At 43.6% G+C, this 22300-nt stretch overlaps 1 protein-coding gene across 1 annotated transcript in view; it reads left to right on the top strand.

The window, feature by feature from the left end:
- Positions 1-22300, top strand: part of EPHB1 (EPH receptor B1) — a 428767-nt gene that overhangs the window by 381618 nt on the left and 24849 nt on the right. The window contains exon 12 of the mRNA XM_029215290.1: positions 236-451. Within this exon, the coding sequence (XP_029071123.1) occupies positions 236-451 (216 nt within the window). The remainder of the gene's footprint in view (positions 1-235; positions 452-22300) is intronic.

Raw genomic sequence — 22300 nt, 5'->3', positions numbered from 1 at the left:
GATGGACGATGATGAGTTGGTTAGAATGGTGTCAGTGAAGGTAGAGAGGACTGGATGGCTTTGAGATGTAATTTGAAGATGAAATCCACAAGACAGCAAGGAGAAGGCAGAGTGTTCAAGGAGAGGGAGGAGAATGGGAGTCGGAAGGGAGAAGGCAGTGGGGCCCTGGCACCTCAGCTTCTGCTTGACCACTGAAGCCCATCTTCATCTGGTTGCCCTTGGTGTCTTATTACAGCAAAATGATGGACAGTTCACGGTGATCCAGCTGGTGGGGATGCTGAGGGGCATTGCCGCGGGCATGAAGTACCTGGCCGAGATGAACTACGTGCACCGGGATCTGGCTGCGAGGAACATTCTGGTCAACAGTAACCTGGTGTGCAAGGTGTCTGACTTTGGCCTTTCCCGCTACCTCCAGGACGACACCTCAGACCCCACCTACACCAGCTCCTTGGTGAGTCCTTCTGTGTCTTCTCGGGTCAAAGTACGACAGGGGTGAAATGTGGCTGCTTATGGCAGGGACCCATGACGGACCATACTGGGAGGGACTGGGACCAGAACTCATCTATCCACTGAGGGGAGCCAGGTGATGGGCGGACCATTCATCCAGGAGAAATTACAGTAGCTGTTTGTCCAGGCAAGCGTTGGGGCATAGGCTGTGAGAAAGGGTCGGTGTCTCCTCTGAAGGCGTGCTGTTCCTGGCCCATGAAGAGGACATTTTGGAAAGGACGATTTGGGGGAATCCAAACATTTGGACAGTGGCATTGGAGACAGCTGTCAGCAGGGAGTGGGCTGCAGTTGGGTTGAGCACTGTGATACCAGGTAGACTCCTGGCCCTCTTCTCTTTCCCTGTCACTTCCAGAGAGCCTTAAGGACCATCTACATGATGAGTACTCTCAAATTTGTATTTCTTGCTCAGCCTCCCTCTCCACAGCCCAAGCAGCTTAATCATCTGTGTCCAGCTGCCTAGTTCACACAATTCCCTTTAGAACTTTCACAGGTCCGAAATAGAGCTCTTGATTTACTCTCCAATTTCCCCTCCCCCATCTCTTCAACTCAGTGGTTGCACCATTCAACTAATGATTGAAACCTAGGAATCAGTCTTGAGTTCTCTCTGTGCCTCCCCATCCGTGTCCAATCCCTCAACTACTCCTATAGGTTTCTATAAAGTCTGTCCCTTTCTTCCCACCTCTGCTGTGCACCCACCCTGTTTCTAAGCACCATTCTCTTTCCCCTGGACTGTTACAGTGGCTTCCTAGTTAGTCTCCCTGGTTTCCTTTTGTCTTCTTACATCTATTCCCAACAACATCCAAAGTGATTGATCTTCCTACTTAACTACCTACCTATATTCCTTAAGCTTGCAGAAGCAATACATAATTATCATAAAAATCAAAACAAGACAGAGGAGAGGAAAGACTAACTCAGAACCTACAATTTCCTTGAAGCAAGGGTTGGTAAATTTTTCCTAAAGGGCCATATAGTAAATATTTTAGACTTTGCTGGCCAAGAGGCCAAAAGAGTATATTATGCACATGACTATATAACCATTTAAAATGTAACCCTTTAAAAATGTACGAACACCACCCTTAGCCCATGGTCTGTAAGAAACCAGGTGACCTGCCAGATTTGGTACTTAGGCCATAGTTTACCAAGCCCTGTCCTGAAGCATCAGTTCCAACAATTAGGTGTGCCTGCTTTCACACTTTTCTCTTTGTTCAAAAATTTGAAAATTTTTATTTTATAAAAATGGGATCATACTATGCCTATATCTCTGTGTCTTGTGTGTCTCTTGGGGATTCTTACCACAGGTTGCTGCTTTGAAAGTCTGTAAACATTCACACTCCACTAGGGATATACAGTGCCCATCTTCCAACATCCTCACCAGCATTGAAAGTAATCAATATTTTAAAATTTGCTAATCCGAAGGTGAAAAATCATACCTCGTTTTGTTTTAATTTGCATTTTCAACTGACTGCTGGAGATATTACTGTCTTTTTGCACAGTTACTGGGATTCATGTTTCTTCTTTTGTTAATTATCTGTACATGTATTTACCTATTTTTCTATTGGGTTATTTTCTTGTTTCTTAGAAATTTATAGGAATTCTTTTTATGTAAGAGATGTTAACCCTTTTTCTGCCATATATGATACAATTAGTTCCTTCACCTTTTTCTGCACAAAAAAATACAATTCTTTTTTTTTTATTCAAAAGAATACAGTTGTCCTTTTGATATTGTTTATGATATCCTTTGGCTTGCAAAAGTGGTTCATATTCATTTAGTCAAAAATATCTATCTTTTCCTCTACTTATTGGATTTTCTGGCTTATTCTAAAAGTTCTCAGGGTTATAAAATGCGTTTTGAAGCAGGTTGTCCTATATCTAAATAGTTAGTACACCTGAAATGTATTTATTTTTCCCAAGTTTTTAGTTTGAAAAATTTCAAGTGTACAGAGAACTTGATAGAATTTTGTAAAAGACAGCCATATTCTCACCACATAGATTCTAGAATTATTATCTTGCTATGTTTGCTTTATCATATAACTATTTAATCCATCCCTCTGTCTGCTCCATCCTATTTTGTTGATACATTTCCAGATAAGTTGCAGATATTAGTACACATCACCCCTAAACGCTTCAGCATACACATCTTTAATAAGAGTTAAATATTTGTTTATAGTTCTTTCCTTAATTAGGGTAAAATTTGCATATAAAGAAGTGCACAAATCGTAAGTGTACACTTACAGAACTTAAACAAATGCATGCAACTGTGTGACCCAAAATCCTATCAAGATAAAAAACATTGTCATCATACCAGGAAGTTCCCTCATGTCCCTCCCCTGCCCCACACCCAGAGGCACCCACTGTTCTGATTTTTTTTCTACCATAGGTTTGTTTTGCCTGTTCTTGAACTTCACGTAAGTGGAATCAGTATGTTCTTTGTGCCTGTCTGCTTTCTCTTAACATTCTGTGTGTACGATTCATTCCTATTGTGTGCAGAAGTAGTTTGTTCTTATTTACTGTAGCATTCCACTGTTTATTTATCCATTCTCTTGTTGATAGACACCAGGGCTATTCTCAAATATGTTTCTGAATATGTGTTAGGACATATATTCTAACCCTGTTTTCATACAGGTGAATAGATAATTATACCAACACCATTTATTGAAGATATTTTCCATATTTTATTGAATCACATGTCATCCTTGTCATATGTTAAGTTCCTTACATAAACTATGTTTTGATTCTCAAATCTGCTCCATTAATCAACTTAAATTCTTATTCCCAACCATATTGTTCTAATTATAGTAACTTTATCAGAAGTTTTACTATATGATTACAAGAATTTTATCAAGAGTTTTACTGTTTGGATAAAGTAAGTTATTGTTCATTCTTCTTTTAAAAAAAACTTCTTGGCTCTTTTCAAATATCCTTTTTTTTTTTTCAATTTAAGATCACTCTGTCTGGTTCCAAAACATGCAGTGATACATATACACTCACATATGGATTTTGAATGCAATTCTACTCTACATTTGGAAGGACTAACAATTTAATGACCATGAGTCACCTAAATTATAATGTGAGTCAAACATACAATCTCTATATGTCTTACATTGAAAGTTTCTTAAGTGACATATTCTCCACATTACTTTCCTGCACACATTATTTAGATCATTTGCTGTGATTTTGTGTTTCTTCTAAATGATGAAGCTTATAAACTAAACCTAACAGCTTTCAGGATCCTTCACATTTTATCATATTATTCTTCCATGTTTTGCCTTTTATTCAAAATAGAGAAAATTATCATGTTTGCTGATTAAACTATTGATATTTCTAAAATTTCTAAATATGCAATTTATTCACATGAAAAATATTTATTGATCATCTGCTATGTGCCAATCCTGGGCTACAAGCTAGAGGCACAATTAGGATTGAAAAGAGACAGCATTACTATTCTCACATTACTCACATTCGAATGAGGAAAAGGAAGATTAATCAGACACATACACAAATAAGTGCATAATTGCCAGTTGAGATAAGAGCCACTGTGTTCTGTGAGAGCATGAAGAAAATAATAAATATGAAAAATAGCCTGACTAGATCTAGGGGAATTAAGGAGGGCTTCCAGAGGAGGAGATGGTGCTCCAGCAGAGATTTGAAGAATAAGTCACCCAAATGAATGGGGCAGGTTAGAGCACCGAGAAACATAAGCAGCACATACAAAGGCTCTGTGTCAAGAGGGAAGGTGGAATTTTAGAGGAGCTGAGAGAGGACTCCTGTGCTTGGCATTTGGAGAAAGAAGGGAAAGTGACCAAGGAGGTCAGCAGTAGTTACATCGGGCAGGGCCTTCTAAACGCTGTGATGGAATTTACCTCCTTAGAGCAATGAGAATTCATTCAAGGACTCTGTGTGGGGTGGGGGTGAGTGGTGGGAGGGGTGTACACAGATGCACACACATGACCCAAAGGTGATGAATTTGCATTTTAGAAAAATAACCTGGTTTTTCTCTTGCTTTTCCTTTCCAACATTTTCCCTCCCTTCTTTATACACAAAACAAACAAAAAATCTTTCTTGGCTTTCTTCCTTCTTTCTTTCATCCAAAAGTCATTTGGCAAGCCCAGTCAAGGTAGATGTCCTGATCTAGAGAGGCAAGCCCTAGCAGGGATCAGGACCCACGGGTGAGGGGGCTGGAAGGCCAGCACTATTGGAAGATTAGCTATAGACAGGGGTATTGAGAAATATATTGGAGACAATGGGACCTTTTGGTAAAGGAGGTACAAATATGGAAAGCATGAAAGCTAGAATGAATTATGTGATGTTGAATTGGAATTGGAGGTATCTGTGAGAACTTGTGGTTTGCAATATATAAGGAGATAGAGAAATAAATAAGAGCTGAGAGTGCCTGTACACAATGGTACCTGTGTAGCAAAAAGTACACCTGGCACTCATATCTTGGATTCTGTATTCTCTTCTATACTAAAAGCACCCAGGACTCATTAGAGAAATGGCTCTTTCCAAGGGCCTGGGTAGGAGAAGTATTAGATGAGCCCAGTACATCTTTATGTGCCAGAAAGTAAGAAAGTACTCAAAGAATGATGGGAATATGTCAAAAGCACACAATACCCAGCTTAAAGGGCTTCAATGTCCAAATATAGTATAAAATGAAACTCAAAATATATACTGATGGTAACAGATTATAACCTATTGAATAAGATAGTAACTATGGACTCCACACTGATATGAATACGAATGAGTACATAAGAGAAGATAAAGCTTTTCCCAATAGTGGAAAGAATGGTGTTATTAGAAAAATCACTATTTGGTGACCATAAGATTAATAGTTAAGAAACATGTTGATACATGGGGTGAAACGAGAGAGAATGGGGACTTTACATAGCCTCAAAGTATTTCCCCCAAAATATTAATAACATAAAGGGAGAAAGTAAGTTTACAGAGAAGTCTGGTAATACCATCGGAATCAAAGATTAGAGTTCACACCACCAGTAACAGACATTGTGTGCCACTGAGAGTAGGCAGTGAAAGAACATAGCATTTCAGATACTCTGTTCAAAGTGTTTAACTTGGATCTTATCATGAGGAAAAATCAGACTAATTAAAATTGAGATACATTCTATTAAATGCCTAACCTATGATCTTAAAATTTCAAGGTCATGAAAGTTAAGCAGACTGCCAACTGTTCCAGATTGAAGGGCATTAGAGAGGCATGATAAGCGGGTAATATTTACATATGATCCCTAAGAGGGCATTTCTGTGACAGTTGTTAAGAATTTGAATGGAGTATCTGGATGAGGAGTGTATAGGCATTCTTTGTAGTATTCTTGAAACTTTTCTAGACATTGAAACTGTCTCAGAATAAAATATTTTTAAAAAACATTTACCCTGGGTGAAGTGTAGAGGACAGATGGGGGAGGCAACAGTAGAAGCAAGATGTGTCAGGAGGCCATGGTCAGTGGAGTGAATGAAGCCCAGGGGGATCAGTGGAGAAACGTGGAAAAGACTTGCGAGTGGGTGTTGCTTAGGGGTGAGGGTAACAGAGGTCCAAGGATGACACCTGGTATCTGGACTGTGTTTCTGGATGGATCATGGTGCCATTCCCTGAGAATGGGGATTCTGGAAAGGAACTGGTTGGAGGAATAGAAGGATTGAGAGTAAATTGTGGGTTTAGGTTAAAGCAGAGTCTCTCAAATTTTGGTCAGTATCAGGTTTACCTGGAGGGCTAATAAGGAAAACAGAGGAACAGACTCATGAAGTTGAATAGAGTCTGGGCCTTGGCATTTTCACCAAGATTTCCCAGATGATTCTGTTACAAAATTTGTAAGACAATGGTTTAGAATATTTTGACTTTTATGTGCTGGTAGGATATCTAAGTAGAGCTGCTGAATAGGCAGCTGGAAATCTGGGTTTGGAGCATGGAGGAGAAGTCCAAATGACGATGTGTATTTAGGAGTCATCAGCATAAAGACAAGAATCAAAACAGGGAGTGTAAATGCACTTGACTTGGAAGAGATAGAGTGGGCAAAGGACCTCATTCTGAGCATGAAGAAGCCCAACATTGACCAATACAGATGTCTGTAAAGCAGGAAGCATGTATGTCCAACTGTCCCTTTCCTCCAGAGAGGCAATTACTAAGAATTTGCTCTAAATCCTACACCCTCACTTTGCAGAGGAGGGATCGAGGCCCAGAGTGGTCAAATGAGTTACTCAGTCACATAGGTTGTCAGTGCAGCTTTGGCCCTTCAGTTCAGGTTTCCGGACTATGAGTCCGGTGCTCGGGACACCATGGCTTCCTCTCTGGCCCCACAGTGTGCCAGACTCCCTGCTCAACTTGGGTCATTTGTGATATCCCAGAAAGCCTATTTCTCTTTCTTTCTTTCCCCTTTTCTTCCCAAAAATCCAGCAAAGGATTGTCATCTTTGCCAAATGGCTCTGCTGGCCTTTGGGCAATACACACAAAGGTCAGGCCATATTGCATTGCCCCCACCCCACCTTCAGGCAGAGGTGGGCAGGCTGTTAACTTTCATTTATCTATTGATTTCTTTTCAGCTCTACTTCTTTACATTTTTTTAATGGTTACTCTAGGATTTATATATATAAACACAAATATAAATAGTGACTTTTTCTCTGTTTGCTTTCAAGATTTTCTCATTATCTTTGGTTTTTAGCTTGACTATGATGTGCCTGGTCATGCTTTTTTCCCCTAATTTATCTTGTTTGAGATCCTCTCAGCTTCTTAAATCTGTAAATTTATGTCTTTTACTATTATTGGGGAATTTTTCAGCCACAATTCTTCAAATATTATTTCCTGTCCCCTTTTACCTCCTTCTAGGACTACAATTACTTGTGTGTAAAACTTGTGAAATTGTCCCACAGGTTCCTGAGGCTCTGTTCATTACTTTCCCCATGTTTTCTTCTCCCTTTCTCAGATCTATCTTTAAATTCATTGATTCTTTCATTTGCTATCTCCATTCTTCTAAGAAAAGTCCCTCAAGGGACTTTTTTTTTGATATTGTATTTTTTAGCTCTATACTTTCTTATGAATCTTTCTTTTATACTTTCCAATTCTCAGCTGAGATGTCTTATTTGTTTTTTTATTCATCATAAGCATATTTTTCTTTACCCCGTTGATCATGGCCATAATAGCTGCTCTTGTAAGTCTGGGTCATCCTGGGATTGGCATCTTTTTTTCCAATGAAAATGGATCACATTTCTCTGGCTCTTTGTATGTCTAGCAGTTTTGGATTACATGTGTTGTGAGTGTTGTATATGTGATGTAGAGATTCTGAATTCTATTACACTGATCCAAAGAGTGTTGCTCTTTTTGATTTAGCAGGAAATTAACATGTTATACTCAACCTGCAGACTCTGTCATGTCTGCAGTGGGCAACAGCTCAGATTTCAGTTCCTGTGGTTTTCAATCTGTCTTATACTTGCATGGTTTAGGAGTCAGCCAGAGAATTGGCAAAAGTTTATACCCAGAATTTGGAATCCCATTTCCCTGGTTCTCTTGTGTCCAGGGATTCTTTCCCAACTCTCTAGCATCCCTGATTATCCAGGACTCCTTCACTTGGTTTCTCCAGCCAGAAAGATGGTAGGATTTTCCACTAGAGTTTTAGCCATTGGGTGGACAGCTGTCCCCAGGGCAAAACTGCAAAAAGTAAAACTCACCTCATGCTGCTCAGTTTCTGGAACCTTCAGGTAGTTTTTCCTTTCTTTTCTTTCTTCTTTCCTTTTCTCTTCTCTTGTACTTTGTTGTTATTTGCTAGAGAGTCTGTTTGTTAGAAGCATACTCCTCCACACCAAAAGTGGAGCCTTCAGCTTATTACCATAATCAGCAGGTCCGTAAGACAGCCCTTAAGCCTGCTCTACTCCATCTTAAGTTCCTTATTCATGCAGTTCTTTCAAGATCTTTTAAACATCATCACCTTCTAATACATCTTGTTTTACTTTATAGGTGGAGACCTCAGTCGTAGCTATTAAAGTTTTCTAGTTTTTCCTACTAGGCCATCAGTCTTCATCTCTTATTCTGTCTTAATTCTCTAACATGCTTCCACCTGGTCTTCCTTCTCTATTTTAAATTGCTATTTCTAGCCCCAAGAGCATTTCTTTCCCATCAGGCTCCTGGAATAATGAACAGATAGAATTTGCTCCTTTGTGTTTTTCTATGACTGGAATAAACCCATTAAAATAAGGAGGAGTTCTGAACTGCTCCTAACATTCCAGAGAGACAGATCAGTGAGCTGGGCTGGGCTCTAATACCTGTACAATTTATATAACTTTCTTTTTGGCAGGTGTATTTCTGAATACTGTTATGGGTGTTCAAAATAACATTTCTACGTGTCTTAGTCTGCTCAGGCTGCTCTAACAAAATATCATAGGCTAGGTGGCTTAAATAACAGACATTTCTTTCTCACAGTTCTGGAAAAACTGGAGGCTGGGAAGTCCAAGATCAATGTGCTGGCAAATTTAGTTCCTGGTTGGAGCCCTCTTACTGGCTTGCAGATTGTCGCCTTCTTGTTGGGTGCTCACACGGCAGAGGGAGATAGAGACAGAGAGAGAGGCAGAGATAGAAACAGAGAGAGCAACAGCTCTGTTCTCTTTTCCTCTTCCTGTAAAGACACTAATCCCATCACGGGGGCCCCACCCTCATGACCTCCTCTAAACCCAATTACCTCCCCAAAGGCCCAACCTCCAAACTGGGGGTTAGGGCTTCAACATATGAATTTTGAAAGGACACACTCATTCAATCCATAACACTGTGCTTGTGTTAAAGACCAGTGCTCAGTGTTTGACTTCACAGGTAACATTCTGGTTATTACTGGTCCTGTCTCCTGTTACCGAGGGAAAAAAAGACACACATATCAGGGAAAGTGCCACATCTTTGTTTAACTCTGCATTTGGGGCTCACATACACATTCACAAAACTGACCTTAGCCCTTTCTCAGCTCACACTGGTGGAGAGAGCCCCAACAGGGGCCCACAAACCCTCTCTGCATGGCAGCTTTCTGCTGCTTGAGTCAAAAGCTCTGCTCCAGGATGCCTTGCTTTCTTTTCTGATCAGTAGGAAGAGGCCCCATCCGGTCCCTTTGTGAGCAAAATCTTTGCTTCTTCGTATTCAGCCAGGTTCCTTCTGCTAAAGTAGTGTTAACTTTCCCATCCTTCAAAGCCCCAGGCTGTCTCTCTGAGAAGTCTCTGGCCTTGCCCATGCCTTCCCTCAACGCTGCTCCTGGCAGACCTCCGTATTTTATCCTGAAGTGCACTCTGTCTTCAAGGCGCCTCTGATCTCCCCCAGCCCCTTCCCCTTTGCTCCTACTGACTCTCAGCCCTCCTGTCTCAGTCCCCAGCTCCTCCCACACCTGGTGTTTTTGCACTTCTGAGGCTCCCTTCCTTACAAGCCTGCCAGTGCCTCCCTCCTCTTCGCTTTCTCTGTTCTAATGTCTGCTGATGTTCCCTGCCCACTCTGTCCCCCTCTGGGGAACCTCAAATAGAGCTGCTTCTTGGGCATCTGCCCCTCCTGGCGGGAAGCAGAAGCCATTTTCTCAGGCGATTCGCCAGCCGCTCCTTGTCCTGCCTTGATCTCTGTGCCTGCCCAGCTCTCCCTCACATACTGCCCTCACTTCCCTCAATGACTGCCTGGACCGGCTCCGGGACAGCTCAGCTGGTCCTTCCTCTAGAAGCTGCCCCATCTGCATTAGACTCATTTCTTGAGCTGCCCCAGGGGCACTGGACACGGAGGGTCCACTCTCCCCATGGGACAAGGGTCAGACTGTCCCGCAGGGACATCTCTGCGAGCACGTGTCCCACTGGCTCGTCCTGAACCTGCCGGGGAAACCAGGCCTGCCCCACACATGCTCTACAGAGGTTCTTGTTCCCCTGTGATGAATTTCAGTCATCCGGTCACCATGGAGGCAGGACCCTGTCTCATCCTCCCCCATTATTCCCATGAATTATTGTCTCAGCTGCAGCCTCCAATCTCACCATGTTTCTGGGAGGGAGCATCCATTCTAGCCACGATCGATTCCCTGCTGAAGTCTCCAGGGCCTTTCCTTTCATAAAAAAATTGACCTTTATTCCATGATATTATGCTGCCCATGTCTTCAACAATGTGGGCTGGGAAGGTGGCAAAAGATCCCTTCTAGAACTCTCTCCCACTCTGGGGTAGCAAAATAGTTCTATGGTAGGAAGATGCAGGATTTAGTTTCAAACTATGCTCTATAAATTTGGCCTTTGGTCTCCTCACCAATAAGATGGGATTTGGAAGAATTGTCAGATTCATATGACCCCCTGTGATAAACTGGAAACAACCCCTAATGTAGGTCCTGCCCTGGTCGCAGCATCTGTGATTATTGTGGGTGCTGCCACCAGTGCATCCCAGGCTCTCAGAATCCATACCCCATGGCGACAGACACCCAGGTATACATTTTCAAGGCTAACTAATAAAAAAGATTGTGACTTTCCCTCTTCCTACTCACTCCAAAACAGAAAACAATAAAGCAGAGAGCTTCCAGAAGCCCAGGATATTTTGTGAATATTTTGATATTCACAAAGGAGAACAGGACCCTCGTGACAGGATCCCCATGGAAGAATTTTGAAGAAGACTTCTCAGGAGAGAAGAGGGGAAAAGGCAGTTAAGATTATTGTGTCTAGGGAATTCCCTGGTGGTCCAGTGGTTAAGATTCAGTGCTTTCACTGCAGTGGGTCGGGTTCGATCCCTGGACCAGGGAACTAAGATCCCACAAGCTGCAAGGCGCGGACAAAAAAAAAAAAAAAAAGATTATTGTGTCCACTGAAACCCATGGTTCTCACACTTCCCTGTGCCCCAGGATCCCCTGGAGTGCTAGGAAAGTGGAGGTTTCTGGGCCCTGCCCTCAGAGTTTCTGATCAGTAGGTCTAAGGTGGGGCCCAGGAATATGCATTTCATACAAGAACCCAGATAATGCTGATACCACTAGTGCTGGACTGCACTTTTAGCATGACTGCATTGAAACTATTTTAGGGAGCATAAATTCACTCACAAACCTGCGTTGCAAGAAAGGTCAGTTATTTTTCAAAAATCAAAGTAAATCTGACACTGAGTCCCCATCCTGTCAGACTAGAAAGGAAAATGTATTTTCAGGCATCCTGGAGCGTTTCCTCTCTCCCCAAGCCCGAGGGATTATGCAGGTCCTGGGGCCACACTGGGGCACCATGTCTTTGCAGGGACTAGAGCCCCTCCACCTCTGGCCCAGCATCACCTGTGTCTGATGAGGCGGGGAGGGCACAGCGCCCATAGGTGTCCCCACCACAGAGCCCCAAACCAGCATCTGTCTCCAGGTCTTGGAACCTCCATCTGACCCTGCCATTTAGCTCCCCCAATAACCCATTTCTCAGAATCTGAATCCCCGTCCTGCCCCATTCATCAGCTCTTTTGGAAAAAGAAAAAAAAAAAAGAAAAAAAAGCAAAGTTGATTAAATCAGCCCTGAAGATCCCGGGGTTGTTTTTTGAGGAGCTGGGGACATATTGATGATCATCCTCAGTCTTGAGATTCTTCAGTGCCATAGCACCAAACACACATGAATTAACACCTCAGTCATTTTCATTGACATGGTTACCAGTGAAGTGGCTGCCCAGTAAACTGGAGTTCAACTCAGAGAGGGTATCTGGCATTGTGTTTGTCTACCCTCCGTCTTCTATACGTAAATAAGGGCTTAAGGAAGAAAGGTCGTCCAGGGTGCCGGAGGGGCTCACCCATGTTTGGGATGGAGAATCTTTTTTCTCCAGGAACTTTTACTTGGGTGACTCAAAGAGGGGATCCACCGAGAAAAGACCAAGAGAGTCAAAGCCTCAGCCTTAGGGGCCCTCCCCCTTCCCCGTGCCAGGTCCTGAGCCCGACCTGCACAGGAGAAGTGGGTGCCCCAGTATGAGAACTCCTTTGCTTTGACACGTCTCGGAGGAGTGGCCGACCTGCATCCCTGTTCCCCGAACCAGCTGGGGACCGAGGGCAGAGCAGGGAGCGTAACCATCTCCCCGTCCAGGCTGCCCAGACTTTCTGTTCCACCAGGAGCCAGCAATGCTCTCCCTAGCCCTTGTGGGTGACAGATGGTTAGGGGGACTCTGTGATGAAGGTAGGAAGCCTCTGTGAACTTTCTTTAAAGCCTGTGGTGAGTGGCTCCCACCAGCATCACACACGTGGCATGCACGGGCATACACACAGGTACAGTGCAGTACACACACGTGGATATCCAAGCACAGAGACGGACAGAGAAACACACAGGCACCCGGGGCTACCTTGAGACAGGCACGTGCCCTCCCAGTTGCTGTGGGGCAAGGGCTAGGCTTTTCCTTTCCTTACCACTGAGAAGTGAGTTCGACTGCTAGAGCACTGGTTTTTTGTTTTGTTTTGTTTCGTTTTTCTTATAATGTACTTAATGCTTAAAAGGTGCAAAGAAAGCAGAACATTATCTGAGATAATCCTTCCTGCAAGCCTTTGGGGAAAAGCCCCCTCTGTCTGCACTTTGCAGAAGTCGCTGCTGAGAAGGTTCATCCCTCTGCTTGATGGTTTGGGCTCAGGCTAGGAACTTGGTCCTTCCAAATGAGAAAGGTTTGCTGGCTTTCTGTCCAGTGACCCCAGGCCCAGTTTCACTTCTCCCCACCATTCTTGGCGTTTTTTACGTTTAAATCATACTTCTCCTCCCTGTCTGATCCCTGGCTTCCCTCAGGAGGCCGTTTTCAAATTGTGATTTCTCACTCTTCTTTCAGTCACTGAGCTAGGGTGACAGGTTCTCTCTTGGGTGGATGGGAAAGTTTAGAGGGATGAAGACAAGCAAAGAAAAGAGGGGAGCCCCTTTAACTGCAGCTGGAATAAAACCGAGGCCCAGTCCCCCAGACATTCTCCCCCAGCATTAATTAAGCTGAGGGCGGAATCACTCAAATTCCACTCCAGTCACCCCACTCTGCCGCTCACATCACTCTTCTTCAGGCAGCCCTGCCCTCCCCTTCCACCGATATCTCTCCCTGGATCACTTTGTCACCAGATGCTCAGTTAGGGATATCAAGCCCTGACTGAAGCGCCCTTTAGAAAAAGACTCAGCATAATTATGATTAGTGAGGCCAGTGTATTATTAGCATGAGTGGGATCGGATGGGGTTTCAGAGCCTGAGCTAGCTCGTACCCTGGTGACTGGTGCAAGATCAGGGTCAGTTTTCCCGGCCAGCACATCTCTCTGCTCTGAGTGTGGTGTGTGGGGTCAGCCAGGCAAAGCCCTCCTCCCTGTGTGCCTGTCATCATGCAGGAGGGGCCAGCCACCTTCAGGAGCATGCAGGTGCATGCAATGCCTCTACCAGCCATTCTCAGCCAATGCATATTTATTAAGCACCTACTGTGTGCAAAGCCCAGCAATGAACAAAACAGACGCTTCCTGAGCTCTTTGAAGTTCCTTCCTAGCAAAAAAGATGGACATTAAACAGCTGATGCAATTAACTATGTAATTACAATTGTTAGGTGCCATGGAGAAGCATATATCAAGCATGTATCGCATACCCTGAGGAAGGAACATCTGGGCCGAAACTCAGAGGTGTTCATTAGGGCAAGAGTACAGCCAGGAATCCATGGGAAGAGTCCCAGAGCTGGAGGCAGACTCTGCTTCCTCAGCAAGGACAGGGCGTGGAGGAGAGGAGGGTGCTGGGGACACTTGTGCACAAGCACAGATTGGGGAGAAGCAGCTGCCCAGTGGAAAAGGCTTTCAAAAGAGATGTTGCAGGAAATGGCGAGTAGAGATGAGTCAGGATCATGGGGTAGGACTGTGTGAGCAGCCCACGTGGGCTCACAGTAGCTTTGCTCCAAGCTGTGAACTCCGAGAGTGGGGCGGGAGGGGGCTGTTGGCCAGGGGAGGTAGGAAAAGTGGAAGAACCGGAAATGAGACCCTGACCAAGGTCCTCAGGGAATAGGCCTGGGAGCCCTGTGCAGAAATGGAGGCTTGAACTGTGAGGGCATCTGGATTGAAGCACACCCAGCAGATGGTGGAGAGATTTTACCTTCTCAGCTGAGGTCCCAAAGAGTCAGTCAAGAAGTCAGTGAACCAATCAATCAAGGATCATTGATTCCTTGCAAGACCTCTGCTAGAGAAGGTCGTTATTTAATATGTTGATCGGCAGTAGTATCTGTAAATCACTCACTAAGATTTAAGCTTACTTTCCTGATTGGGTGCTTAGTAAATAAAAGTTTGGAGCCATGGTTTAGAGAAAAGAGAGATGGCTTTCAGCTGAGATGAGAGAAGGGGGTGGAGTAGATTCCCAGATGAATTGGAGGTGAACTAGGCAGTAAAACTGGGCACATTAAAGGTACTCAGTAACCGTTTATAGGATGGATGGGTGGAAGGATGGATGGATGGATGGGTAAATGAATAAGGTTATAAGGGCTCAGAGGCTGAGGGTTTTCCAGGAAGAGGTAACATCGGGATGGAACAGGTCAGGAGATCAGAAAGTAGTGTGCTTGCTGCTGCACTCCCAGCTTGTAAACAGGCTCATCTGACTGCTTTTGGGAAGAGGGTGTGCAGGCCGATAAAATCAAGGCGTGCTAGCCCTTGAAGGGCCTTGTTATCGGTTGCATCGTGTTCCCCCCAAAAAAGTTCCTTGAAGTTCTAACCCCTGTATCTGTGAGTGTGACCTCATTTGGAAATAGGGTCTTTGCAGATATAATGCAGGTTAAGATGAGGTGGATTAAGGTGGGCCCTAAATGCAATGACTGGTGTCCTTTTAAGAAGGAGTTCCTGGAGTCTTTGCAAATCTCCCTCTAGTTCTGCGGGCCTCCTCTGCATCATTAGAGAAGTTGGTACCGGGGGGTGGAGGTGCTCATCCCCTGCACCTAGCTTAATAGGGCCTTCAAGACCTGATAGGGCTTGACCTGTGAGCCCTGCACAGGGCTGAGCCTCTTCACGAAAAGAGGCCTCTGGGTCTAGCAAATCTCTAGAAGGCAAGGTGTTTATCCAAGGAAGCGGCACCAGGCCCTTCAATCCAGCCCTCCGAGAGCACACGGAAACAAAAGCGACTTTTTAAAGACCCCAGTAGCTCAAAACCGGCCCTATTGGGGCTGAGCATATTACACCTCCTCTGGGAAAGCTGAATTTAAAAATGTGAAGGCAGCCAAGAAAGTCTCTTCCAGTGTAGTTTACAGATCCAGAGGTAAAAGAAAGAGTCAGAGTGTAAGCAAGAGAGAAAGAGAGAGCAGAGTGAGGCAGGGAGAGAGCTGATCAAAGGCCACTCTACTCCCACTCATTCTGCAGATACTCTAGCTGCTTGGGGCGGGGGGGGGGGGGATATGCGGGGAGGACTTTAGAGGGGAAGGTTTTATTTTAATCCTCCCACAAAAGCATTCAAGTAAACCCTTTCCCTGTGAGAAAGCGAGAGAGTATAAAACAGGAAGAGAAGATTCTCAGTGAAAAGATCCATGTAGACTTCTACTAATACTGCTCACTTAGAGAACACATGCCATCTGGGTGCTTGATAAAAAGAAAAAAAAAGGCATAAAGAAAAGTTCAAAGCCCATGGATTCAGCTTGTGAGTTGCAAGCTGCTCGCCTCTCCTCCTGGCAGATACTTTTTTGTCTTGGTCAGCAATGACTAGCTTTTCAAAGTGACCTGTCAGATCTTCATCCCTTTCTTCTCTTGTTGGCCAAGGAGCTGAGCAGTGGGGAGAAGCGAGAGAAGGTGACCCAGGTGACAAGAGCAAGGCTGACCTTCTATTCATTAACCTTCTGAGAATTTTCTATTGAAATACAAAGCCTCAGCCCACTTGTGCCTGGGCCTGACCCAGCAGCTTCACATCTTGCTACTCCATGCCAGATGGGACAAGACACCTGCCTCGATCCATGCACAATATTTTACTTCTTGTCTGTTAGAGGTGTATATTTTGGGAACATGCCCCAGGGCTCTGGCCCATGACTTAGCCAGGAGTGGCCATGGGACCTTGATTTTAGGCCCCATCATTTTTTAAAACTTCTCCTTTGGAAGGGAATTTGGCATCCTCCAAGGATCGCAGAGGATGACAGAAAATCCAGGGAGGCTCCATCTCCAGTTACCAAGCAATGTAAGTTCATATGCTTCTAAACCAACATCACTGATAAAACGGTATGAAGCAGCTTTGTAGTTAGATATTCTACCTGGAGAAATTAGAAGGGCAAAGGTTTTGTCAGGAAATGCTGTGGCAGGAGGGGGTAGAATGGGGTGAAAGTTTGGGGCAAAAGCCTGGGCAGGGAGAGGGGTTGGTTCCTTAGCATCACCTTGAGATAGTTTATGTTCCTCCTAAATTACTTTTTTTCCTATTATACATGTTATAGCTCTATTATTCTAAAATAATGATTAGTATTCTACCATAGCTCTCTATTAGAAAATTATTTTAGTTAATAAGACATCATTTAGGGCTTCCCTGGTGGTGCAGTGGTTGGGAGTCCGCCTGCCGATGCAGGGGACACAGGTTTGTGCCCCGATGTGGGGGGGATCCCGCATGCCGTGGAGTGGCTGGGCCCGTGGGCCATGGCCGCTGGGCCTGCGTGTCCGGGGCCTGTGCTCCACGGCGGGAGAGGCCACAGCAGTGAGAGGCCCACATACTGCAAAAAAAAAAAAAAAAAAAAAAAAAAAAGACATCATTTAAAACCCATTATTCAATTTGTTGTTGTTTATTTGTATTGGCTTTTGATATGCATTATTCTACCAGTAATCATTATCTTCAATGACAAACGCACTAAACTCATTCTTTCCTTCCTTTATTTTTCAATGTTTTCATCACATTTCAAAAAATGTAGCAAACTCGGTCCAATAGCTCTAATGACAAACAATTCAATGCATAGAACTTCACAGTAGATAATTCTGAAGGGTGGTCCCCTCAGCATTTATAAGGACAAGGCTGGATTTTCAGCCAGAAAACATGATTTGAGTCCTGGCCAATTATTAACTTAGGGTGAAAGTCAATTTACCTCTCTGAGGCTCCATTCCATTATTTGTCAAGTGGGAATAGGATATTATACTCGGTCTGTATCACATGACTATTGTAGAGATCAAAGGAAAAATATTGTATTGAAAGTGCTTTAATAAATTTCTGAAGTCCTGTAAAATGTAACAAAATAAAAGTTACTATAAAAGCTGATGCAATAGAATAAATTATTCTGGATCTTAGTGAAACACTTTTACCTGATTTAGGGGGAAAGATCTGTTCCAAAACAGTTCCATTCAGTTAATAATGCAAGTGGTAGGATCTTGCTTTAAACTCTAACCAATGTAATATAAAGAGTACAAACTTGGATGGCAATGAGACTGAAATACAAACCCTGGCTCTGCTACTAATATATTATGTAAACCGGGTGAGGTCTTTACTTTGTGAGCCTCAGTTTTCTAACCTGTAAAACAGGGATAAGAACCTACCTCTTAGTATGACTGTGAAAATTAGGTGATATTAAATATGTCAAGTGCCCAGCAGAGCAGCTGGCACCCAGTGGATCCTTGATAAATGTCCATTTGCTCTAGCCTTCTCTGAGATTCCTCATAAAAATGGGAATGGAAATAGAGCCTGTTCTCTTACAGTGCCTACTTCTTCAAGGTGAACTCACTCAATATGTGGTTGATAAAAGGGGGAATGACATTGGTGTAATGGTTCTCATATGACCTTTTTCTGGGATATTTATGTCCTAAAGCAATAAGGGGCAAGATTTCTTACAATTAAAGAGAAAGCCTTAGCATCATAAGAAGACCTTAAGGAAAAAGTTGGAATTGACAGAAAAGCCTTTCTTTAGTGAAAGTAGTAGCTAGTTTAGTGGTTTCCAGAACCACTATATTTTCCACTCTGTTACCTGGTAAAGCTGAGATAAAAAATTGAGGAGACTATGAAAGCATGTCCTTTATGTTAAATTATAATTTTTTGGACAAAGAAGTCTATACTCTGGGTCAGATTTTTAATTTTAATGAATCTGATCTCTGTGAGATGGGAATGCTGCCCCCTCTGACCCCCACCCAGGACCTATTTCTCCACGGAGGAAGCACAAAATCCAGGGTTTTGGTTGCAAAGGATTGACTGACTTACGTAAAGGCAGGTTTTAATTTACCTGTGTTGCTATTTTTATTAGGATTGTTGTGTTTTTGTTACATTTTGAGTGGTCTTCTCCAAATGCAATTTTGTCCCTTAGTCTCTGTTATTTTATTGTGCAATTTTGCAGAATGTGAGGTTTTTAAAATATATAGCATTATAGCAGAAAGCCTGTATTAGGAAATTAGAGTCCATTCAGTCACCTACAGGAAGCATATGCTCCATTTAGGTTTAATAAATAGTTGAACCATCACTAGGCCTAACCATTTGAGACAGGGAATATTTTTAGAATTTTTAATAAGATCAAAATGAAAGCAATTATGTTAGAATATATATGTGAGTCAAAGGAAAGGAAAAAATGTGAGTCACTAGAATGCCTTTCAACTCATGTGACTGATAACGTCACCTTCACATCCTAGAGTTTATAGGAACTGGGTCAGGGCCCTGCTGGGGTGATAGGGAAACCTAGCCAGGCTCCAGACCACCACCACCCAGCTTCAATCACAGAAGCTCCTCTCTTCTCTGTTTCAGATTGAACTTACACTGAGGTTTCCTTTCAGACAAGGGTTTTTGAAGACTATAGGTCTTTAAATGTGATGACAATGGGTCATTTGCGGTCAATATTTCTGTCCCACCAATTGTCCTTTTTCCAGGCCTAGAAGAGACTCTACAGATCATGACCAATGTTGGTCTTTAAGGAAGATTCAGAAAAATTTTATTACATTTCAAGAACTTCAAAGCTAGGATATTGTCCATATTGCACTTTCTTCACTGCCTGCATTTGAAGTTATGGTAAAAATGCTTTCCAAAAAAAAAAAAAATTCTTGGGGCACTCCTCTCCTCACTGGCTTCTCTGTAAGAACAACTTCACAAGGAAATGCCATTGCTTGGTCAGAGAATTCCTTTAGATACCTGATCATTTGAAAAGGAGAGTTTTAAGAACTTTTTATTTGGATAAAATTTTCCCCCCAAATTTTAATGAAGACATCTACACTATGGTAAGATTTTTCATTTTGTCCAAACCAATCTCTAGGAGGAGTGACTGCCTTCCAGGACCTGTGGTCCAGGGTCTAGTCTTAATCCTCATGTCTCTTCAGTCTCCTTCAGTCTGGAATATTTCCACTGTCTTTCTTTGTCTTTGATGACATTCACTTTTTTTTTTTTAAGAGTACATTTTTTTTCATTAATAGAACATTCTTCCTTTGAGGTTTTCTGGTATTCTTCATAATTAGATTCAGGTTCTACATTCTTGGCCACAGTCTTACATTAAGTGATATGTGTCCTTCCTAAGGTATCATATCTCAAGACACAGGATGTCCATATGCCCCCTCAATGGACGTACTGACCTTGGTCACCCAATCAAGGTTTGCTCCAACTTCTCCAATGTATATTTACATGTAATATATGTTACATATTGTTTTCTCTTGTAACTGATAAGCAGTCTCTGGGAAAACAGTTAGGCTATGTAAATATCCTGTTCTTCATCAAAATCCCTCCTCCCCCTTCCCCAGTTTTAGCATCCACTGATGATTCTTATCTGAACCAGTCAGTACCACCATGGCTGCCAAATGACCTTTTCCAACTCCAGCCAGCAGGCCAGCACTTGTCATTGACAAGAGAATATTTTGGATGGTAGTTCCATAACCCAATAAAATGTTTTTTGTCTTGCTTGGAAATTCAACCTAATAACATTCTGAAGATCACACTCTCTATGATTTTTATCTGAGAACTTTTGGAATGACCTTTGGCTAAAAACATTAAGATTCTCATCTGTCCCCAGGTTGCCAATCCCTGTTTTAGGTTATGACCTTTCAGACTGGTCTTGTCCCATCACTCTGCCCACACCTTTGATCTAAATAGTCTGATTTACTTGAAGGGAGGTCAGATGAGGAAGTTAGGCAAACAAGCTCCAATCTGTCGCACAAATATGCTGGCTCATTAATTCCTGGTTCTCTGCCTCGTGGCTGCTCTGCTCCAGAGCTAGGATGCCCTGCCCTCTACCTCCTCCTGTCCTAACCTCACCCATCCTTTGCCACAGGTAGTAAAATACAGACCTGGAGGGCTCATAAATGTGAAAGTCTGAGAGGCCTCAAGAGATACTGAAATGTTCCTACAGGATATAGAACCACTGGGAGGCTCTCCAGCAAGCCCAGATGAGCAGTCTCTGCTTACCATGTGCAGAGGCCACAGATCTTGGGAAGTTGTGAGAGCTTCTCTTGACTTGTGGTTGAGGATTATCACCTGAAACTTTTAGGCTCCTATAAAACACTGGGTTCCCAGGCCTTGGGAGACCATGGATCTGGTGGAAATGGGAATTATTTTGGAGGGGCTCACAGTTCACCAGCCCCAGATAAAATGGGCTCTGAACTCTCTGAAGAGAGAGTCTTAGACTTCAGCAGGGTATGCTTCCATGACTCTCACAATTCCAGAAAATTCTGGAACAGAGGCCTGGCAGTTCTAGACAGAGCTTCAAGGTTATGGTGAGATTAGGAAGGCCCTAGTGAGCGGGGCTGGTGATAACAGCTACTAAGTGCCACAGCAAAAAAGTCACGTTCAGGGTTGGAGGAGCAGACACTGATGGGTCTCTCCTTCCCACTGTGAAGAACCCAGCTGCCTTTGGGACCACCATATGGTCAGCCCATCTCTGGGCTCCCATGGGCCCAAGCAGGTCAGGCAGGGAGGCAGACCAGGGGTTTAGACCCACCAAGTTGGGAGAAAGCTAAGTCTGGGAATGCAGGGGGATCTCCAGGAGTTGGTTTTTCTAAAGAATGGGAAAACAGCATAAATTCTAAAGTAGATCAGAAAATAGATTAGTCAAGAGAAGAAACAGATAAGATGCAAGCAGCATTGGCTAAAGTCTAAATCAAGCTGGGATACCAGTACACCCCAAGCAAGTTCTGTAGTGCAGGCCGAGGTAGGACAACAGAATCCGAGGCCAAAAGAATGAGAGGTTGGGAACAGCCTTGGGCAGCTCAGCCCACGGTCCAGCCCCCGCCGTGCTCTCAATGCTGCTCGTACAGCCTGTACCAGCTTTCACATCAGTGCCCTTGTCCAGGCTGTTCAGTGGCTCTTCAAAGCCTCTGCCACATGCCTCGTGGTGTCACCCAGCCCTGCATCCTTCTCTCCCAGCAGCGGGTTTGGCTTCCTCTTTCATCACAGCATCCCGGAGCTTTCGTATGCTGCTCAGTAAGTGTTCGTGGAGTGAATTAAGAAATTAATTAATGAGTGACACACATATACCTGGAGATCTGAGATACCAAGCAGGAGACTGGTCAGTGCTGACTAGAGCAGAAGCCTGTGTACCCAGGGAGAGAGATGGCTGTCCCAAGACAGCTGGGCTCTACACAGCGGGAAGAAGATACCCTTCAGTTCCTGCTCTTCCAGGCTGGACTTGATGCTTCCCCAGAGGCTCTTAGTGGCTGTTATCACTGGCCCCCCTCACCAGACTTATGCCTGTCATAACCCCCACTCCCTCCCCCCACATCTGGGGAGGACTGATCCCAGACCAGGCAGGGAGAAGGGACTCATTAGTCCAACTTGAAATGCCAGCCCATCTGAAAAAAGGGACCCAAAGAAGTCTCTAGAACGCTGTATTTTAAAATATTATGGTGTTATTTTTAAAAGCAATGCTTAAAAACATCAAAAGAAAAAGTATGTTTAAAGTAAAAAGTGAAAAAGACTTTCCCTTCCCAATCCCCAGAAGTCAGTCATAAATAGTTTGGTGTGTTTCCTTCCC

The sequence above is a fragment of the Monodon monoceros genome, unplaced genomic scaffold (assembly GCF_005190385.1).
Source record: "Monodon monoceros isolate NGI ecotype Baffin Bay Population unplaced genomic scaffold, NGI_Narwhal_1 Super_Scaffold_11, whole genome shotgun sequence".
NCBI classification, from domain to species: domain Eukaryota; kingdom Metazoa; phylum Chordata; class Mammalia; order Artiodactyla; family Monodontidae; genus Monodon; species Monodon monoceros.
This window is presented reverse-complemented; position numbering and strand designations above follow the sequence as displayed.